Here is a 22,908-nt window from a genome sequence, read left to right on the forward strand (position 1 = left end):
TTAAAGCAGAGCAAAATAACACAACTCAAACCTGCTATAGGAGGAAAACTGCTTGTGATAGCATTTTTATTTCAGCGAGGTTTACAGGTCTTTATTTTAATAAGTTAACACAAGCTGGTTTCCATTTAGTTCGTTCCGCCACAGTGGGAATCAAACCCCCAACCTCACAGGATCATTTCTGTTCTCTGCAGTGCAGCTCAGACTGAAGCTCAAGTTTCAGTTTTAAATGCATCAAATCTGTTTTGGAGGTAAGTCGAAAGTAAGATTCCAGTCTTACTCTTGACCTTCATAAAGACATAAAAATGCTAAGTCTGCCATCCCATAATGCTCTGATGCTAGTGATGTTTAATGCTCCATTAGAAACAAATGGAATAAGTTTGTCAGGTCAGTGTGTGTCTGTGGACAAATAGCTGTGTTTAGTTAAAAGTAACTGGTTTTTATTACACTGTAAAAAGAGAACAGTTGAACTAATTGAAATGAATTGTTTCCATCAGTGATTGATATAATAGTTTTAGGTCATACTTGCTCAAATCATCTAGTTTCTTTCAAATAAAGCATCTGAACCACCCTGACTCAGTTTCATGGGAAGGCTAACAATAGTTGCAAAATATGAACACTTCCCTTTATTGGCTGCCTTGTCAATTTCGAACTGATTTCAAGTTTCTGCTGCTCATGTGTAAAGTTTTAAATGGCGTTTCGTAATCATATTTTGTTGACCTTAGACCTGTGGAATGGTCTTAAGACACTAGGCAAGTATGTTCTGTGGAAGTATTTAAAGCAAAGCTAAAGACCCACTTGTTAATTTGTGTGTATGTAACTGTTTGACTCTTGTTTCATGTCTTTTTAATGACATGAACAGTACTTTGATTAAAAGCGCTTTAGAAATAAAGTTATCATCATTGTCATCCATCGTCAGCCCGTTGGTCATTTATCCATCATCACGTAAAGAAGTGTTGTGACAAAACATCAATAATAAAATGGAGTGAAAGCCAGTTTGGTGGAAACACTATTTCTGAAAAGAGAAAAAAAGAAGAGATGAATTATTAAAATGGATGCAAGTAAACCAAACTGGGACAATAAATCACTGGATCTCTGAAAGCAGACCAACTCTGAAGTCTTTCAGCAGCACAAGAAGAGAGCTAGTTTTTAGACATCACGTGTTTCTGCATCCTTTCAAAGGCCACCGCTGATTGTTTATCACCTTAACTACACATCATTTACGCACCATAATTCATCCGCTTGTCGTCATGTGGCCTTTCAGAGTCTAAACATAATCCTCAGAAATAAAACTATTTCTTTTTCAAAGTTTGTTTTAACGTACAATTTGCCTTTTTGCCTTGGAGTCCCCACAGATGTCTGCAGATGTTTTATATGCCCCTTTTTGTAATAAACCTTTTTTTATTAATCATCAAGCTGGTGTCCAGAGGTCTTTTTACCTCCCAACCATTTTCTCCACATCATCTGCCTCAAGTAATACGCATCATATTTATAATGCTTCCTGCACCCTGCTGCAATGCTTTGAATTTTTTATATAAAGCACCTTGCCTTGCCATGGAAACGTAAAGAAACACAACTTTGCAGCTCTGCCCACACATTCTCATGTCATGTTAATTTTTTACACCCCAATGTGGTAACTGGCGTATGTAACCTTTATATGCATACAGCACATTATACATCTGGCCTCTGGTGCTTGCGTTTCACTAGAGATCACCGTCCAAGCGCACGCCCACTGACTCTGTCCGCACCGTCTCCATTTATAAATATGCATTGCAGGTTTTTCTCTTGCAGTGAATTCTCAGCTCTCTGGTCTTGGTACCGTTGTTGATGATAATGATGTTATATTGACACCGCATTGACAGTTTTTGGACCTTGACGAGTCATGGCGAGTGATGGTGTCCACACATTGTTTGACTGCACTGCCTGTTAGGAGTTAGTACTTTATACCAGTGGCTTTCAAACTTTTTGAGCCATGAACCCGAAGTCAGTCATCGGTGTTCGCGTCCCCCACGCAACGACTTAGTGATGAATTGTATCACATTTCAAATGGGTCAACCTCTAAATGTAAGGCTGGAAAATGTCCGAATCTTCATAAAAACAGGAGGATAAAGTGGTTTTGGTGGTTCACTGCTGCGAAAAGGCAACTACATGCGCAAAATCAGCTTCTTCCCAGAGATAATGTCAAATTCAGATTTTTAACATGGCATGTGTTCTAACTTTGTATTATTGTGTTAAAAATTAATGTGCTAATTTCAGAGATTTAGCTCTTTATTAACAGTTTCACTTTGACAACCCTGGTAAAAAAATACCAAAGTTATTTAATAAATATAGGCTTAATATTTTTTTTTTAATTATCTGGCAACCCCCTGAAATTATCTGGCGATCCCCATGGGGGTCCCGACCCCCAGTTTGAAAACCACTGGTTTAGACTATTTGGGATTATTTAGTTAAATGCTGAGCTAAAATCCAGAAAGAGCAACCTTATAGACTTACCACGGTGTTCCTGAGGGGTCGGTATAGTATGAAGGGCTGTGTCTGTATTACCTTCTGTAGATCTGTTTATTCTTCAGGTGCACTGGCTGGTGTTGAATTTGGCAGGAAGCGAGGTTGTGGTGTGCCACCAAACTGGTTTCTTGTTGTCCATTAGGATCACTGGTGTCAGCATCACTGGCCTGTTGTCACTGATACCTCTGATGGAAGTGGGATATCACTTCACTGAGCCCCTGCTGATGTTGCCAGCAGTTTTCTGTCCTTTTTGATTTATTTTTATTTTTAAATAAAAAGTAAAAAAAAAAAAAAAAATTTTTAGGATAAATCAACACAGTGATGACCATATCAGCAAAACAAATCACTCTCTGTCTGTCATTCTTGGTGCATGCAACTTCAATTATTAATGGTTTGTTTGATAATCAATTTTATTATTTTTTGTTATAAAAGCCTTATTTTTGTGCATTTTTTTTCTCTTTTGACTGCAGCTCTGATTTGAAACACTGGGTGTCTATGCTACTCATTTCGCCTTTAAATAGTGTTGCCGAGTCGGTGTAAGTTTCCACTCTTAGCAATAAAAATGCTTTACAAATAAGCCCAAAAATGGCAGGAAAGCTTAGATCTGTATTCTTACTGTTATAATAAAAGTGAAAACCAGTTTACCAGCTCTGTTCAACAAACGATTTAAAGTGTTAAGAAAAGACTGTCTAAAAAATACTCAAATTATATTAAGTTATATGCACACCAACGTTACTACACACAGAAGTGTGGGACTGACGCGCCATTTTCGAGGAACCAGCATTCAGTTTACAGCACTTTAGCAGTGGCTGTTGTCTCTTACATCTTTTTTATTCTGAATTTATGACTCATTTTTCAACTTTTAACCGAATTGTGTACCCGGCTGCTGACGACTGATTTGAACAGGGGCTTTTCTGTGTGGAGTTTGCATGTTCTCCCTGTGTGAATGTGTGGGTTCTCTCCGGGTACTCCGGCCTTCTCCTGCAGTCCAAAAACATGCATGGTAGCCTAACTGCTCACTCTAGGAATGAGTGTTGGTTTAAATGGTTGTTTGTCTCTGTGTTAGCTCTGTGATGGACTGACGACGTGTCATTGTTGCTGGTTTCTATAAGAGAACACAGCAGACAATCATCAGGATCACCTGGAGGAAGACAAGTCATGAACAACATAAAAACAACCACAGCAACAATGTGTGTGTGTCTGTGAAAGGATAAGTGCTAGATATGAGATGTGAGTTGTTCTAAATGATCAAGCAACTGCACCCGCTCAGCAGAACCAGAGGCCCCCGATCACCAGGCAACCAGCAGCCACCCCAGAGCACAGAACCAGGCAGCCCACTGCAGGGAAGACCACGCGCCCACCAAGAAGGAGCTGTTGAAAGGCTGCAGTTACAAGACCCACAGCAGCAGATTACGGATCACCCAGAGAACTAGCTAGCAGTCCACCGGCCCCTCAAGCACCCAGAAAGGGGCCCTGCCCAGCACCTAGGAGGTCCAGGCTGCCCTGGACATCCGCCTGTTGTGGGTCAACGTCTGCCCCAATGTCCTAGCCAAGCACCCCAAAAGACCATGATTCCCAGATATTTGAAATATTTTTAAAATCATCTTTATTTCCTGCATGTTTTTGAACTCATCACCTGCTACATGAGCCACTAATTAAAATGTTGTGGGTCTTTATCAGCTGATGATTTAATACCATTAATAAAGCTAATATCGTCATAACATTTACCAATAATATAAGCTGTTAGATTATGTCCTGCAGTTATTACACTTTCTAATTAATATTATTTTAATGCTCATCTGATGTAAAAACTACAGCCAGTTATTATTAAATGCAGCTAATTGTTATTATATCAAGTATTGAATCTTTGAGAAAATATCCATCAGGAGCAGGTCAGCACAATGTTTCCTGTTTTATACCAGCCTTGACTTTTTTTTTTTTTTGTATTTTTCTTTATTTTAGAAGAATAAACAAAAGTTGGAAGAGAAATATTAAATACAAATGAGTAAAAAAGTTGTTTTCATTTGTTTTTGCCCTAATAGTAAAACCCTTCATCATGCTGCAACGTGTTACACTAAATTAACATTAATTCCCATTACTTTTTAAATTTTTATCTGATCAGTTTTTCCTAATCTTTAGAGGGTTTCAGATCATGGTGAAAGTCTGGAAAATCCCTCTTTGGCTGCAAATGTGGCTTTAAATACATCTTTGAAGACTGTAATGTCAGAAAACAGCCTGCTGCAGTCTTTAATGCAGCTAACACACACACACACACACATATATATATATATATATATATAAATAAAAATTTGTCTCCTCCACATAGACTCAGTATTAGTGTTTTAATATTTAGTCAACTTTTTCTCTTGGTACGGTATATTACCTGCCTTTCAATGCTAAACCCTTCTGTTGGTCATTTTATAGAAACTTTTGAAAGTTAAAGTAAATAATGAGCCAGCTGTGCCTGCAGAAATGCATGTTCTTAAATGTTAAATGGACCACAGTCGCAGTTTAGATGCTGGTTTGATAAAATTACTTCTTTCAGATTTTTTGAGATCTGTCACTTGGAAACAGCCTCTAATGTGTTTCTAAGTGTTTCTGTGAAAGCACACTAAGTAAAGATGGATCACTTAGATGGAGTTTTTTTCATGCATCGATGAGTTGGGATCTGTGTTCGAGCCATTTTACGCACTCACTTTTTCCTGTTCTCCTCCTCTTTTGTCCTGGTTTGCCTTCCTTGTCCATCTGCTATTTACTCTTTCACCTCTTTTCCCTCCATTTCCCCTCTTTCCTTTCCTCTCTACCAAGGGCTGTAAATAAATTTCCATTGGCTGATGGCACCTGAATTGAACATTTTCCCTTTGTAAACAATATGCAGAGAGGTCAAGACCAGAATAAGCTTCAGTTCCAGCGTTCAGCGTCCACTGGGAACCACTTGTAAGGTCAAAAATAGTAGGCTGAAACGAACTAGCCAATGACCTTAACCTCTGACGTTAAGGTACGATGTAACATAAATACAGAAATGTCATGAAAGCTAGTTGAGCAGCAAGAAACATAACAGAAAGAAACAGGGGAAAGGAGAACTTCATGAATTAAATATAGAAACATAAAAAGTAAATAAATGGGACTGAAATGGAAAGAAAGTAGAATCAGTAAAAGGATATAACATTAATATTCAGAAGAAAAGAGAGGGGATAGAGGGTGTTGTGTTCCCATCTTTTGCTGGTTTTAAGATGTGAATCAACAATTCAGGGACTTTAGTGATCACTTCAGTAACATTTTACTTACATGAATTCACAACAAGTCATTTCTCAGGATTCAACTATTTCCTTTGAGCAGCGTTTGGTGACTGAACCGCCATCAGAACCAGTCTATAGGACGCGTCTATCTGCCTTGACTGTGTGAGAGAACAGAAAGAGAAACGACTCATACTGGGAACGTTGGTTGAGCCACTAACTTCAGATCAGATACATACATCCAACAATACCTGCAGAGAGGTACCAGGAAAGGAAAAGACACCACCCACAAGAGAAGTTTCTGATGTGCAAAAACTGCACTGATGGTTTGCAGTCCAGAGACCTGCATGCTGGGTTAGTTGGTGATAAACTGATGGGTGTGAGCGTGCATCATTATTTGTCTCATCTATGGCAAATTCACTCCATGACATCTGGCACTGGAGGAAGCAGGTATGGAAAATGAACAGATGAATGAATTAAATGCATGAAGTAAAGGTGTTCAGTGCATCGATAGAGGCTTCTAGCAGCCTGGGCTCATAGCAGTGTAGGAAAAAAACAGGTTTCACACACCTACTTCTGTTCTGAAATGTTCCAGAGATATTCCAGAGCCGTGGCATTTAAAAGTAAAATCTGCAGGTGAGAAGAGGTGCAAACGTAGCAGGAAGTAGTGAAGCTGGGGAGAGGAGAGTGGTGAGAGGTGCCGTTTCATTTTCTTCTCTGCCGACATCTTTGCTGCTTCTTGCTACTGTGTGAACTTTCTGATACAGTATGAAATATTGCTATTAACAGAGCGATAGTAAGGCTTTGTGAAGAAAATTAAATTTCCTATAGTATTTAGTAATAGACCAACATTTGCCTGTTGGGAACATTAGAGGGTGATAACAGCCCACGGATTAATTCAAATAAAATTAGCTCGTGCTTTTCTTGTTTTTCATATTTCTACGTATATTGTGGTTCAGCAACCCGAACTCACGACTGAAGATACAACAAAATGGAAGCGTGGTTACAAAAGATAGAATTACGTTTACTTTTCTCTGTTCTCTACACATTCAGTTCAAGTTTTAGTCCGTCAGCACAATGACCTCCTTCATGATGACTTCCACTTTCTACATCTAAAACAAGATGCTTCGTGGTTCACTTATCCGACAGTGTCGTTGTAAACCTCCCTTTCACTTGCAACTTCTTTCATTTCTGCTGCATTCTCACCCTGTGCTGATCAGAGCTAGACCTTAAAAGTAGAAAGTTTGAGTTGGAATTGTTCCTCATGGTGAGCTTAATTTGACTTTCTCTAAACTTGTACAACTGTTTACTATTTATTGCACAACATGCTGTTCTCTGACTAGATGATTAACCACAAAACCATGAATGGATTCTGGTTCAATGACAGCTTGTTTCTAAACACATCTTCATCATTCTGTTCACATTTAAACATCATCAGACCGAGACCACGACTAACACATGACTCGTTATTGAGACATTTGCCACCTGTCACTGTGGTTTTGTTTCAGTAGTTGCAGAAGAAGGAATTATTATAGTATGGTTCTACTATAATGTCCTACATTCATGATATTTATGTGAGTACTGTTGTTATCTGTAGTTCTAGTAGGCAGTTTCAATCATCTACATATTTCTAAATACACATTTTAACATTCATGGATTACTTCCTGTCCTGTCATATGAAAGCTGCCTGAGAGAAAACAGCTGGAATATGATGGTGCCTCACAATTTAAAGACAGGTGAATAAATGAAGCTGTGTTTATGATGAGACCATCTGTGTTTTAAAATGAATACTGTAGAAAGCTTCAGCTTGCAGGTTAGCAAACAGTAAAATAAATTCAAAAATGTTTTGGGGGCCATACGTACTCCACGATGGAATTTAGAGCAATTTTTTTAATTACACTAAGGTCTCAATAAACAACAGTATAATAGCATGCTAACATAACATACAAAATCTTAAAGTAGAAAACAAATGTATGCAGGAAAGTAATAGTTGTCAAGTACAAAGACAGGAAGACAGTATTTTTTTCTGCATCATTGATCAGAGTTGGGCCACATGTCCTCTAATTAACCTGAGAGTTTTTTATAGTTTTGGTGGTTTAATGTTGGTGATATCTTTGGAAACATGACCTTAGTATGAGATGTGAGGATGGTTATTTCTGCAGAGGCTCAGATTTCTGTTGCTGTCATTTCAAAGATGCAGGTGTGACCTCTGCAGCTCAAAGTACCCCCGTCAGTATTCATATTTCTTTCAAAAACAATAATCTATCACATTTTCAAGTTATGGAATAAGTAACACAAAACACAACCACTTAGAGCTGCAAAAAATATAGACCAATATGCTTCTTTTTATAGTGTTGTTATACCTGCAGTCTGATGCGGGCTTGAAGAAGAATCATGAGACGGGACTTTGTGGAGAGGAGCCACATTTTTGTAAAGCACACTGTCTCTATTCATCTGTCACTAAGAAGCCCAGCTGACTGTTTGCCATCAGCACTGTGTTACCCGATAAGTCTCATGCTGAGAGCTGGTGTGCTATTTTTTGTCCAGTGTGTTTGTTTTATTTATTTTTTCTAGAGGGTTAGTTGTATCTGGTCAGGGTCACTTTTCTTTTTTCTGTTTTGATTGTGTCAAAACCTTTAACATTTACTGGATGCCAATCAAAAGGGAAGAAATGCTTCACTAGTAATGTAGCTGCATGAATTACAGGTCCTGATTGTGGTTGACCTTCCTGCTACAAATGCACAGTAATTCACTCTTAAGTTTTTTTGGATGAGATGCAAATGTGATCGCAGACTTAATACTAACTGGTTGTCTTTATAAACACACAGCTCGTCCAAAATCATGGCTGTTGCAAAGACACTTTACAGACTTTCTTCTACTGCATGCAAAACCCTCTTTAATAAACCATTTGCATTATTTAGATTTTATATACAGCATATATGTTTTATTTTTCATTTTTTTAAAGTTGTTATATGTGACACTAGGCAGGATGCAACCACTAGAGTGGAAGAAGTTTCTGGTGCTAGTGAAGAACTATTTCACCTCCAAAAAATCCCATTAACTTTTTGTGATTTTGCTGGTTTTTGTGGTGAAATCAGTCTTTTGTGTCTCCTTTTCAGTGTCAACATCTTACTTATAGAGCAACTCTTGGTTTTGACAGAGCCGGGATGCAAAGGAGTTTGGGACAACATAGCGTGCTGGGAGCGGGCTGGATTTGGAGAGACTGTCACCATCCCCTGTCCTCGAGTACTCAGGACCATTTTTGGCAGAAATGGTGAGCTATGATTTATTAAGCAAACATTTTTTACTGGAAGAGGATAAAAGGAAGCTTTTTTCATGTTTATTATGATCTGCTTCATTTGTGAAGCACTGTTGCATCACTTACATGAAAAATATCTTGATAGTTGTGATGAGAAAGTTAAGAAAAAACCATCATTCTAGACGGCCTGGTCGGCTTAGATGTTTAACAGGGGTCTTTTCTGGTGGTTTGTTTCTTCTCTGTTGCTTCTATCCATGTCATATGTTTTTTCCTACGTAATCACTGGGCTAGAATTGATAAAAAAAATTTAAAAAAATGATAATTTAGCTTCACATATCACAAGATCATATATACAGACACCAGAAATCAAACTGAAATCTTGAAAGATATTTTTAAATCTATCTCCTCTCTTTAAAGAGCCTGCACAGTGCAGGAGGACAGGAAGCTATCTGCTCTGTGATTGGACAGTTAGATTTGTCATCATCCAATCAGATGAAAGCATAAAGACCTGGCTAAAAATCTGCATCTGCAACCTCAGTGTTGCATGCAGGTTTTTGCTTTGCATCCAAGAACAGATCTTTGCAGAAGAACTTCAATTTTCTCTACAAATACAAACCCTTTTCACAACCTTGCAAATCCTTTTCTGCACATTCACAAAGTATAAATTTCTCAGATGGATTATTTTTACAGGATGACAAAACTTGATATTTAAATAGGAACTCAAAAATTATTTGTCAGCATTCGTTTACAGCTGCAAATTATCTATTTTTATAATGAGTCCATGAGCCCCTAAAAATAACTAATATCTATTGATGCCAATAACTTGGGAAAAACCTGGAAGATATTATAGTTTAACTTCAGGCTTAGTTCTGTGAATAAAAACTTAACATAAGGAAACTTTATGAGGAATCAGTCCTATTAATTCCAACTGAAACAATGACACCGACATGTCTCTTTGCAGGATTGAACTTTGTTTCATTTCCCCAATTTAAACGAGTCTCGGTGAAAGGAGTGTAAATTAGGTTTGGAAGATTATTGCACATATTTCTTTAGTTTAAAGGTCAAACCTTTCTATTAAGGTCTGAAATATTTAGTCTCTGAGACCTAAAGAAATAGTTTCTCCTTCACAACACTGCGCCCAATTATTGATGGTTTCTATAAAAGTAAGACGTTAAAAAAACAAACTGCAAAAAGTTGGTTCCAAATTAAACTTTCTTGTTAAGATAATTAACACCAAGGAAGTTTGGCTTATTATCATCTGGGCTTTATTAAATGCTTTTGTCTTTTCTACATATTTGAAAAAAAGGGAATCAATTGCCATGTGCAAGAGAGTCACTCATAAAAGCATGTTTTCTTTTCTCTGTATAACTTCCACAAAATGCTTTATAATTTATATATATATATATATATACACATGAAATGAATGAATGAATGAAAAATACTTTATTAATCCCAAAGGGAAATTCAATATTGTAGTAGTAGTAATTTTTTTTTTTTTTTTTTTTTTTTTTTTTTTTTTTTTTTTTTTTTTTTTTTAACAATCACATTAATTAATTAAGGGCTTTGTTCTTCAGCCTGATAGCTGCTGGAAGGAAGGATCTTCTGTATCTCTCTGTCTTGCATCGGACTTGAACAAGCCTCCCACTGAACACACTCTGTTGTTTCGTCACGGCGTTGTGTAGAGGGTGTGAAGGATCTTCCATTATCTTCGTCAGCTTGTACAGAATTCTTTTTTTGATGATCAACTCCAGCGGCTCCAGAGTTACTCCAAGCACAGAACCGGCTTTCTTGATCAGTTTGTTAATTCTTTTCAAGTCTCTGGTTCTGATGCCGCTGCCCCAGCAGATTGCTGCAAAGCTGATTGCACTTTCAACAACAGACCTGTAGAACATTTGCAACATTTTGGTGCAGACGTTAAAAGATCTCAGCTTCCTTAAGAAGTAGAGTCTGCTCTGACCTTTCTTGTAAATGTACTCAGTGTTGCTTTTCCACTCAAGTCTGTTGTCCAGCTGAACTCCAAGGTACTTGTATTCCTCCACCACCTCCACCTCCTCTCCCATGATGGAAACACTTCTATGTGTGTTCTTGTTCCTCCTGAAGTCAACAATCATCTCCTTTGTTTTCTTGGTATTCAAGATGAGATGATTGTCACCGCACCATTTCACAAACTGACCGACCAGTTCTCTGTACTCTGCTTCTTGTCCATCACTGATACACCCAACAACTGCTGAGTCATCAGAGTATTTCTGCAGATGACAGAACTCAGAGTTGTACTGGAAGTCTGAGGTGTACAGCGTGAATAGAAATGGTGAAAGTACAGTCCCTTGTGGTGTTCCAGTGCAGCTGACCACCATCTCAGACACACAACCTTTCAGTCTCACAAACTGTGGTCTGTTTGTGAGGTAGTCGTAAATCCAGGTGGTTGTGGAGGGATCCACCTGGAATTTCTGCAGCTTCTCACACAGCAGAGCAGGCTGAATTGTATTAAAAGCACTTGAGAAATCAAAGAACATGACCCTCAAAGTGCTGCCTGACTGGTCCAGATGAGAGTGGGCTCTCTGAAGCAGGTATATGATGGCATCTTCAACCCCAAGCCCATTACGGTATGCAAACTGTAATGGGTCCTGAAAGGTGTTCACCTGCTTGCTGAGGTGAGCCAGTAAGAGTCTCTCCAGGACTTTCATGACGTGAGATGTCAGGGCGACTGGTCTGTAGTCTTTTGGTTCAGCTGGTTGTGGTTTTTTAGGCACTGGAACAAGGCAGGATGTTTTCCACAGCACCGGGATTCTTCTCTGACTCAGGCTGGTGTTGAACAGGTGCTGGAGAATCGGACATAGCTGTTTTGAGCAGGTCTTGAGAACTCTGGGACTGACACCATCTGGACCTGCAGCCTTGTTCTGGTTCAGTTTCACCAGTTGTTGCATGACTTGGTTACAGGAGACAGACAGAGTGGAGGTGGAGGCAGAGGAGGTTTCAGGAAGTCCTGATGTGGAGGGAGATGAGGTTGTGTCCAGGTCCTTGACTGAGCTGCAGGGTGACAGAGTGGAGGTGTGACAGGAAAGCTGTGGGCTCATGGAGGGTGTGTGGCTAGTTGGGGTTGAAGCAGGAGATGAGCTAAACCTATTGAAGAACATGTTCAGTTCATTCGCTCTGTCCAGACCTCCATCGGTCTGATCCTCCTTTATCCCGAAGCCAGTGATCTTCTTCATTCCTGACCACACATCCCTCACATTGTTTTTCTGAAGCTTACTTTCCAACTTCTTCCTGTAGTCCTCCTTGCACTTCTTCGTTTGTGTTTTAAGTTGTTTTTGTGTGGACTTCAATAATTCCCTGTCTCCATCCCTAAAAGCTTTCTTTTTGATGTTCAGCAGCTTTTTCAGGTCACTGGTGATCCAGGGTTTGTTATTGGGGAAGCACCTCACTGTTCTTGTTGGAACGGTGCTGTCCACACAGAAGTTAATATAATCTGTCACACACTCAGTCAAGGCGTTGATGTCATCTCCATGAGGTTCACATAGGACGTTCCAGTCTGTAGCCTCGAAGCATCCTCTCAGAGCATCTTCAGCTTCATTAGACCAGGTTCTAATAGCCTTTCTAATGACTGGTTGTTGCTGAACGATGGGCTTGTAGGAGGAGGAGAGAAGAACTAGGTTATGGTCTGATCTTCCTAAAGGTGGCAGGGCAAAGGAGCTGTATGCATTTTTAATATTTGCATAAAATAAGTCCAACGTTTTGTTTTCTCTGGTGGAGCAGCTGACAAACTGTTGGAAAGTTGGTAGAGTTGCAGAGAGGGAGATGTTGTTAAAATCTCCAGAGATAGCCACAAATGCGTTTGGATGTTGTGTTTGAAGCCTGGCCACTACAGAGTTAATGACATCACAGGCTGCGTCTGGAGCGGTACCAGGTAATATATATACCGCTACCAGAATAACGCATGTGAACTCTCTGGGTAAATAATACGGGCGGAGACTCACAGCTAGCAGTTCAATGTCTCTTGTGCAGATCTTCTCTTTAACAGTGACATGTTCAGGATGACACCAGCGCTGGTTTACCAGCACCGCAATTCCACCTCCCTTCAACTTCCCGCTGAGTTGTTTATTGCGGTCTGCACGGACCGTCCTGAAGCCGTGTACAGACGCATTACAGTCTGGGATGTGTTCATGCAGCCATGTCTCGGTGAAGCACATAATACTGCACTCTCTGTATTCTTTAAGAGACCTGGTTAGCACCTGAAGTTCATCAATTTTGTTAGCTAGCGATCTCACGTTTCCCATAACAACCGTTGGAAGAAACGGTTTGAATCGCCACCGTTTTTCTCTCTGCCTCGCTCCTGCCCTGCATCCTCTTCTCTTTCTTTTCAACTCCGTTGGGATTTGAAGTGTTGTTTCACTGATAATCTTGAGTTTGGAGAGTTTTATCAGTTGATCCCGATGGTAAACAAGTCTCGTTGCCATGGAGACTCACAATAACAAGTCTTGCAAAAACAGAAAAATATTCAGAAAAATCTCCCGTATAGCACAGCCTCTGACCAGCGTGAAAAATCAACCCGAACAGACACAGATTGACAGCTGATGTCTTAAAAAAGACGGCTATATTGCAAAAAATCACGAGTTAAAAACAGAGCTACTACAATTGCTGCTGCCACCTAGCGGCGCATTCTAGAATTGTAGGACTTAAGGACTTAATAAAAAATAATCACTTAAGACTTATATTTATTTAGGTGTTGCACAATGTGGCATGGTACAATACAATGTGCAATGCTTTTCCTCAGTAAATAACCCATTTAAGTTGTCTTGCACCAATGACTTGAAGTAATAATGTTCAGTAAGACTTTATCAGTCTCTCACATGGTTGTGGAGGAAATCTTATTTACAGGTTTGCAGCATTTGTTTATGTGCAGCTCTGTTAATGCAAAGCCACTGCACTTCGGCATCAAATTATCTCACTGTGTTAATCCTTAATCCATCATTAGGGGGCGCTACTAATTTAGCTGTTGTGCATCCTGTCTCTTCTCTGAGCTCTCTCCAGCCAGAAAAAGTCAGTCTGACCTTGACTCTTGCATTATTTCCTGCTCTGTCCCTTTCTCTCTTTTTTTCCTCTCACTTCCTCTATTAATATCCTTTTTGCATTTCTTATACAAAACACAGCTGTCACATGATGCTCTGGGCTGGAGAAAAAGGTGTGAAGCATGATTTCTCAGCCTTGAGAAGCAGCAGGTCAATAAAGGCTGCTGATGATAGTGTCAGTGTGCCATTAAAATGAGTCAGAAGCACAGAGTTTTAAGGTTGGAAACATATGTAGAGATGCTTTAAAATCTTATGCGTTTAAGTCAGGGTGAAGTGTGGACCACTGCAGCACCGTGATGCTCTTTCAGTCATTCTGTTGCAGTTTTGCTTCTGTTTGTGATCATCATCTTGTTGCATGACCCAGTTTCAGCCAAACGTTAGCTGTCAGACAGATTTTCTCACATTTGACTCTGGTGGTGACTTCAATGACTACAAGCTGTCCAGGTTTTGTGGCTGCAAAGACAACTTGCCTAAAACCTCTAAGATCATTGCTGACGTTTCTCCTCCCTGTTGTTGTGTCGACGCCTCTGCATGTTCCAGACCAACAGACCTGATTTCTAATTACCCTGTAAATACAGTCATAGTGAGGATGGGCTTTGTTAAATAAATAACTCTGTTTTAATATATAGAGTTGTAGTTAAGCTGAATACAACCTCAGATGATAAGACCTTGCAAGAAACAACATTATGTCTATTAATGTAAAACCTTAAAACTGAAATAAGGTGTTTTTTTCCACATTTATTAGAAATAACCACCTCACAGGTTAACTGAATAATGATGTTTAGTTCTTGCTTTGGACTGGGTATAACTCAGGCTTTGGGTGTCTGCAGATCACCTTCACACTATTTAGAGACGTGCTGCATCCAGTCATCTGCTGTAACGTGCACAAGGCTTTCTGTCCTTGTGCCCCATGAATCACTCTCACTTATCGCCTTGTCTGTTCAAGTCTGTTCGGTCAGTGGATTCCCTCCTGAACCCATCACATTTCCAGCCAGTGACCATGGAGAGCAGTTTGGGTTTCCGCTCTGGTTTACATTGATGACTGAACATTAGTAAGCACCCAGCGGCTTTTACAGAGCCAACGCTCCCTGACACCTCCCTCTGTGGGACAAATCCAAAGCACCAAAGTTTGTGAATTTCACTGAAACAGGGCAGACTTGTTGTGCAAGAGAAGCATTTAGCATCATCAGGTTGCTGACCTTCAAGCTCCCTGAAGTTACTGAATATCTTCTGTTTTGTGCTGACAAAACAAGGAATTAATGAGGCTTTTATTAGAGAGAAAAGAAGAAAAACAAGCATTTGGTAAGAACTGAGCTTACTGCCTTTTGCCAGTGGGTTTGGAACACGTAAGAGTGGAAAGTTTCTTATTTTACGTTGCTTTCACTGATTTTAAGAATGCGTTTATAAAAGTATAGGGATTGTTAGCATTTAGCTTATCCAATTTAGCATCTGTTGGCAAGGGATTCAGTTGTCATTTTTGGGACTGGGGAGTCTGGATTTTTCCATCTGTCAGCCCCCATGTCTGACATTTTCCTTAAAGACAAAAACATCATATTTGACCCCCTTGCAATGTTAATGACGTCACACGAGCCACAGCAGCTTCCTCCTCAGTTTAGAAATGTCAGGCGCATGCTGAGGAAAGCTGCTGGACCCGATAGCCAGAGGGTGAGAGTGGGTCTATACACATGTATGGCTCCCTGCTTACTGGGACAAGGTGGTTCAGGTAGAACAATCTGCTGAAGACCAAGGAGAAGAAAAACAAAAAAAAAGAAAGGACATTTCACCAATGATCATCTGTGTGGATAATGTGGAAGTCTTCCACTTCCTGGGAGTCTACACGAATGAGAACTTGACCTGAAGCATGAACACCTCTGAGATACTAAGATACTGAAAAAGACAACACCCAGAGACTGCTGGTGTCCTTTTTAAAGGTGCTGCATAGAGAGCATGTTGATACTGTATGTGTATGTGCTACACCAGCTGCACAGTGACCTAGAGGGTCAAGGCTCAGAAGATCCTCATCTGCCCTCTCTCCACTCTGGAAGAACTGCGGTTCCCACTGCCTCAGAAAGCTCAGAACATGATTAAAGACACTTCCTGGGTTGCTAAGATAAGATTCAGAAACAGCTTCTACCTGACAGCAATGACCAGACTAAATAAAACCAAAGTTTAGACCCTCAGCTTCAGCAACATTTCTCTAGTGAGCATCAGCTCTCCTGACTGTCTGTCCATGTGTAGTGTTGTTGTTCTTGTTATAACTCAGATGCAGGCTATGGATTGTATAAAAGGAGATCATTTTAAATGATGCACCACAAATTATTATACTAGATTATAAAATACACTCACAGCCACTTTATTAGATCCACCTTGCTAGTACCAGACTGGACCTCCATTTTCCTTCAGAACCGCCTTCATTCTTGGTGTCATAGATTGAACAAGGTGTTGGAAACATTCCTCAGAGGTTTTGCTCCATATTGACATGACAGCATCACACAGTTGCAGATTTGTCAGCTGCATCCATGATGAGAATCTCTCGTTCCACCACATCCCAAAGCTGCTCTACTGGATTGAGATCTGGTGACTGTGGAGGCCTTTGGAGTCCAGTGAACTCATTGCCATGTTCAGGAAAGTAGGTGGAGATGATCTGAGCTTTTTGACATGGTGCATTATCCTGCTGGAAGTAGCCATCAGAAGATGCTACACTGTGGTCATAAAGGGATGGACATGGTCAGCAACAATACTCAGATAGGCTGTGGTGGTTAAACCAGGCCATGCTGGTACTAAGGGAACCAAAGTGCTTTGTTTTCATGTAATTATGCCTAATTTTGACCCTTTCCCAGCTGGAATCAAGACTAATCAGACCAGGTAATGGCAATACTTTTACAATCTCATAGCATCCGGTGTTGGTGAATCTGTGTGAATTGTAGCCTCAGTTTCCTGTTCTTAGCTGACAGGAGGCACCCGGTGTGGTCTTCTGCTGCTGTAGCCCATCTGCTTCAAGGTTGGACGTGTTGTGTGTTCAGAGATCCTATTCTGCAGACCTTGGTTGGAACCAGTGCTTGTCTTACTTCCTGTTGTCTTTCTATCATCTCCAACCAGTCTGCCCATTCTCCTCTGACCTCTGACATCAACAAGACATTCTGGTCCAGACAACTGCTGCTCACTGGATATTTTCTCTTCTCAGACCATCCTCTGTAAACCCTGGAGATGGTTATGTGTGAAAATCCCAGTGGATCAGCAGTTTCTAAAATACTCAAACTTTGTTTACAAGCAACTAAACAGAATAATCTAATAATGTGGCTGGTGAGTCAACAAAATCAAATTTCCCAGGTAGTTTGGCTCTCTCTTCACTCTCCCCGACCAAACATATTTATTTCTGTTGTTTATCAAACCCTAATTGGCGAAACACTGTTCTACCTTTGCTTATTTCTCAATTTCCATAACATGAGCTGTCCTTCTTGCTTGAGTAGCTTCATTAACCTGCTCAGCTTCAATGTCTTCACTACCTTTGGTTTTTCATCTTTCCAGTTTTCTGCTGCAGACAACTGAAACATTGTGCAGCAGAAACTAAAGCTCAGTTCTTTTATATCACTCAGCTTTTAAATATTTGGTAAGGCAAGCAGTTCATGATTGTTTAAATTGCTTTAACTTTAGCTATTTTTATTGTTTTATGTGTCATATTCCTTTTTTTCTATCGGTATGATATTGTATTGTTTGTTATTGTGTTCCTGTTGGTTCATTATGCTGGCTCTTTCCAGGTCATCATTACAAACTGTTTCCACTGGTTTGTTTCATGTAAAGTGATTTTTTATTTCTAGTTAAAGTAAAATAAAGATTTTTCAATAAAGTAAAAAATCACTTCAGGTAAAAGAAACTAAGATTCTACTTTTTTCAGTGTTGGTTGTATAGTTGCAGCCAAAGACTATAAAGTTAAGCAGGCTGGAGAAGGTGACCAGTAAAATAACAGGCTTCCCACAGACCTCATTACCTGCAGTATGTGAGCAGCAGGTGGTGCACGAAGTCGGTCATGTTGGGAAACCAGAACCATCCTCTGCACAAAGAATTCAAACGGCTTCCCTCGGGCCGTACATATAGAGCTACACGAAAGAGGAGTTATACGATTAGAAACACCTTTGTTCGGAAGCTTAGTAGCTTTTTGAAATTTGATTTTACTCCATTTTAGTGTTTTGTTTTGGGTCATTTTTATTGGAGAGTCATGTTTTATGTACTGTTGTGTGCATTAAATGTTCCATCAAGGACTATGAAACGACTGGGGTGAGGTGTAGCTGTAAAAGGCTCCTTATACATTTAGCGTAATCTTAAGCAGTGTTTCCAATCCAGGTCCTCAAGACCCTCTGCCCTGCATGTCTTAGATATGTTCCTACTCCAACATACCTGATTCAGATTAATGAACTTCTTCGTCAGGTTGTTTGCAAGCCTGTTAACGAGCCATTCATTTCATACAGGTGTGTTAAAGTAGGGATACCCCTAAAACCTTAAGGGCAGGGGGGTCCTGAGGACCACGACTAAGAAACACTGATCTAAAGATAATATATGAAAATGGAAGAAGTCGATTTTTAACACTTCTGTTTTTTATACTTTCAGGAAATTCTCCTTTTTTTGCTTCCATATTATTATGTAAAAGGACTAAACCTTTTTATAATCTGATGGTATTACCTTTACCTCAGTATCTGAGCACTCCCTTCCCCGGCTATTCACAACATCAAAATAAACACAATGTATTTGCAGATGCTCTGATTCACGCTGTCGACTTGTTTCTTGATTCACACAAGCTTTCGTCATGTTTCTCTTCTTCAACTCACCTGACTTAATTTAATGGCTCAGTAGCAGACTTCTGCAGAGTTTGTCAGAGATCTATATGATCTGAATCAGGCATGTTGCAGCAGAGAAACATCTAATGCAGGGGTGCCCAAGTCCGGTCCTTGAGATCTACTATCCTGCAACTTTTAGATGCAACCCTCCTTCAACACACCTGAATTAAATGAATGCCTCGTTACCAGGCCTCTGCATAGATGAATAACATGTGGATGAGGGGATTCAGCCATTGGATACGTGTGTGTTGGAGAAGGGATGCATCTAAAGGTAGCAGGACAGTAGATCTCGAGGACCGGACTTGGGCACCCCTGATCTAATGCCTGCAGGATAGTGGGCCTTGAGGAGCAGGGTTGGGAACCACTGCTGTAATACTAAGAGCAGTCTCAGCAGTCCCATTAAAATAGTCTCTGAGCTGGGGAAACATTGAAAGTTATTTGTTAGAGGAGTATTAAAGCAGAGGTCTGCTTAGTTTTATTCAGCAAGCAAGTGATGCTTTGAGCAATTTACAGAGTAGTTTAGGAATTTCCTAAGGGGGTTGAACTTCCTGTGCGATGCACTGATTTTTAGCAGTGTGATCTCCACACTGTTTATCTCAGCAGTTCATACTCTAATGTACTTGAATCTACTTACAATACATTGGAGCTGCTTTTCCACTGCTGGAATGGGCTGTTATGTTTCATACCTGGACGTTTCCACAATTTGCAGGGCAAAGGTTTTACTCTGTTATAAGGGCAGAATGTTTATTTTTTTAACCCTTAAGAAACCACTTGTGATACAACTCTAACCTTCACTGGCTACTCGTGGTTGTCTGAATCAAATTAAGGTCAGTGACTTCAAGATCTACACCTTCCTATCTAAATTTGATAATACTGCTCTTTCTGAACCACTGCGTTCCTCTCAGGAACCTTGTCTTTTTCTTGCATATAAAACTTGGAGGACGAGGACCGAGGTTTCCCACCACTGTTGCTAAGACTCATCTCCTGAGAACAGCTCCTCTTCTAACGCATCCTTTAAATAGATATAACGTCATGTTTATGCAATAATGTCTTACTGGGCTCCAGTTTGAATGTTACTCATTACTTCAGTGGTTCTGGATTAAAGCTTCTGCTATAAAATTGAATAAAATATAAATGAGAGAATTTGCAGTGGGCAGAATTGACCTGTTTTGATTCATAGCTGAAGAAGCCTCTGTATGAAGGCATCCTGCTGTGTTATCTCTATGTACAGGGAGGCTATGTGGTGCTCATTATGTGGAACAACCTTGTAACATTATTTGCATAATTGGCTCCAGGAGCTTCAGCCCTAACCCTTTCGCCAGTGCGAACCAGCCTTTCATCTAGTTTCTTTAAGTCTCTGACTCTGAGTTTGCTGGCCCAACCAATGGCTGCAAAACAGATTGCTCCCCCCAGTCAGGATGGATTCTCTCATGGTCGTGGTGGTCAGCAAATAATCTGCGATGAGTGGGATTTTACAATTGTACATTGTACTACTATCTGTAGTGTTTTAAATGGTTTTTAACTGTGTTTTAGTACTACTAGAAGCATCTAAAATGTTGTTTAATAATAAAATGACAATAAAGCTTTCTGCCACGATCTGAGGTTCTTGTACTTCAGGACAACCAGAGTGAACCATGCTCCTCTTCACATCATTACTGCACATTTGTGGCTGTCCACATCTCAGAGGATCTTACCTGGTCTATGAACACTAAATCAGTTATACATGGAGCCCATTTCCAAAGATTAGAGAAGAAACTACTGGTGAACGTGTATCGCTTCACAGAGAGCAAACTTATGTACTGTATCTCTGTGTGGTTGTAAACACCGCTTGACTCAGTTTCTTTCTCTGGGTAAAGAAAACACTAAATGATAAACATCCTCTTCATAAATATTCTGATCCAGAGCAATCATATGAAAGGAAAGTTACCAGATCAGTCTGCTCTCCATCGTGATTTATTTATTCCTTTTTCAGCCACAGGCAAATCTTTTCTTTTAATTAAGCTGTCCTGCTTGTCACTTTGTGTGTTGTAATAATTGTGTGTTAAATTTATGTATATTTTTAAAAGCATACATTTTAAAGCACCTGCAATCCTAATACATACCACATATAGTAAAACACAGTGTTAAACACTTAAACAAGTGTAATTAATTAGAGCAATAATTAATAATTAAAATAATTAATTAATTAGAGCAATAAGGGTTGAACCTGAAAAGCTTTTGCCTCTTCCGGACACATGACTGTTCATTTCATCTTTTGTTCTTTAGTATTATTGAATTTCTACACTATAGTATTTTTAAAAAATCATGTTTTAGTTTATAAATTTTGTATTTTGTCTGAAATAAATAGAAAACTGTGATATGTATTTTTTAAATATACTTTTTATGCCTGTTGTTATTATTTATTGTGATTATTTTTAGGTTTATTTCATCTTTTATTTAAAACCCCAGAGCTCTCCTTATCGGGATCCTCTGAGCCGGGAGTCAGTCAGGGGTCTGCAGGTTCCTTGCTGTGGTGATCGATCTGATCTGGGCAGTTCCTGTGGTGGCAGCCTCTGTGGTCATGGATGAGGTGCCTCCTGGTGTGGACACTTCCCCAAGATATTGTTTCCTCACAGCTGCATCTCGCCAATTAGGGATCGGGATATTTTTTTGTTTGTATGAGTGTGTGAGAGTATGAATGAATTGGTGCTGTTTTTTTTTTTTTTTTTTTAACTTTGGCTAGCTTATATGTCGAAGCTTGTTTTTAATTTGCAAAGTTAGTTTTCATTATTTGACACCCTTTGTGCTGCTTTTGTGGTATGAAAGTGCAAAATAAATAAAATTTACTTTGATAATGAAACATTTCTGATTATAGTGAAGCTAAAAAGCAAAAGTTGTAACTAATATACTCTTACTAAATGTTATAAAGATCCTGGAAGCAGAACTTTTAGTGTGATTTGAGAATTTTTCATTGTTTTCCTGCATAAAATCAAGAGAAAACAGCAAAATGAAAAGAGTGAAAGTTGAAGACAATTTAGACATTTGTGTTTGGTTTCTGACAAAGTTCAACAGCTTTTTTCTCTACAGATCTAATTCTCTCAAAGGGGGAAATGCATTTTTTTTTTTATCTAAATGTAAAGTAAAAGCATCTAAATGTATGACCTTATCCTAAATAAATAACCTCTTTACCTAATCATCACTGCCATTTCTGCTTTAAGTTCACTTAAATGTTAAAATCTTGTGATTTAATCAGCTGATTTAATTAAAACGCCTAACATTTCAGTATTTTATGGAAGGACTGTCACGCAGCTTCCTCTGTTATTATGTGTGTCTCTGATATCTAGAGTTTTATCCTCTGATATAAAATCTGTCAAACTTCATCTAATTCAGGGTTTAATCTTCTTATTTCCTAAATGTCACGCCATCGGGCCTGCCTCTTATTAGTCATGTTTTACAAAGATTCTTTTAGTATCTGACTTTCTGCCAGACTTTTATCTCTTTATGTGCTTTGATGAAAGTTTATGGCTGAGGTACAATGGAGCCGCTCATCCTTTATTTTACATTTCCAGGAAAATTGGAAATGGTAAGGATCTTTTATTAAGATAACGGAATATACCTAAGGCAAAATTGGAGTATTACAACCATAAAAGTCAATATTTGGTATGAGCATCTTTATTCTTCAAGACAGCCTGAATTCTCTTAGACAAGCTTTCCTTTAATTTCTCTAAGGCCTGGTACACACATAAGGATTTTTTAATCTTATGAGATTTTTTTGTCTGGTCGATATCAGACGTGAAGATTAAAAAAAAAATCGCTGTTGATCGTATTGTGTGTGGTGTGCTCCGAAAATGTAACACAGACCAACACACACATAACGATGCTGTCCCGCAACTGATCTACAATCTAGTCCTCCGAGCTGGACGAATGTTGAAACGTAGAAGAAGAACCATAGCAACAACTGGCAAAAAACGAAGAAGAAGAAACATAGTAACAATCAGAAAACACAACACACAGCATGGGATATATAGGACGAG

General features: G+C 39.3%; 1 protein-coding gene across 1 annotated transcript in view; it reads left to right on the forward strand.

Moving 5' to 3' along the window:
• LOC121645305 (vasoactive intestinal polypeptide receptor 2-like) overlaps positions 1-22,908 on the forward strand; it is a 90,991-nt gene that overhangs the window by 29,958 nt on the left and 38,125 nt on the right. The window contains exon 3 of the mRNA XM_041993756.1: positions 8,899-9,012. Within this exon, the coding sequence (XP_041849690.1) occupies positions 8,899-9,012 (114 nt within the window). The remainder of the gene's footprint in view (positions 1-8,898; positions 9,013-22,908) is intronic.

This window comes from Melanotaenia boesemani, chromosome 8 (genome assembly GCF_017639745.1).
Source record: "Melanotaenia boesemani isolate fMelBoe1 chromosome 8, fMelBoe1.pri, whole genome shotgun sequence".
In the NCBI taxonomy this organism is placed as follows: Eukaryota; Metazoa; Chordata; class Actinopteri; order Atheriniformes; family Melanotaeniidae; genus Melanotaenia; species Melanotaenia boesemani.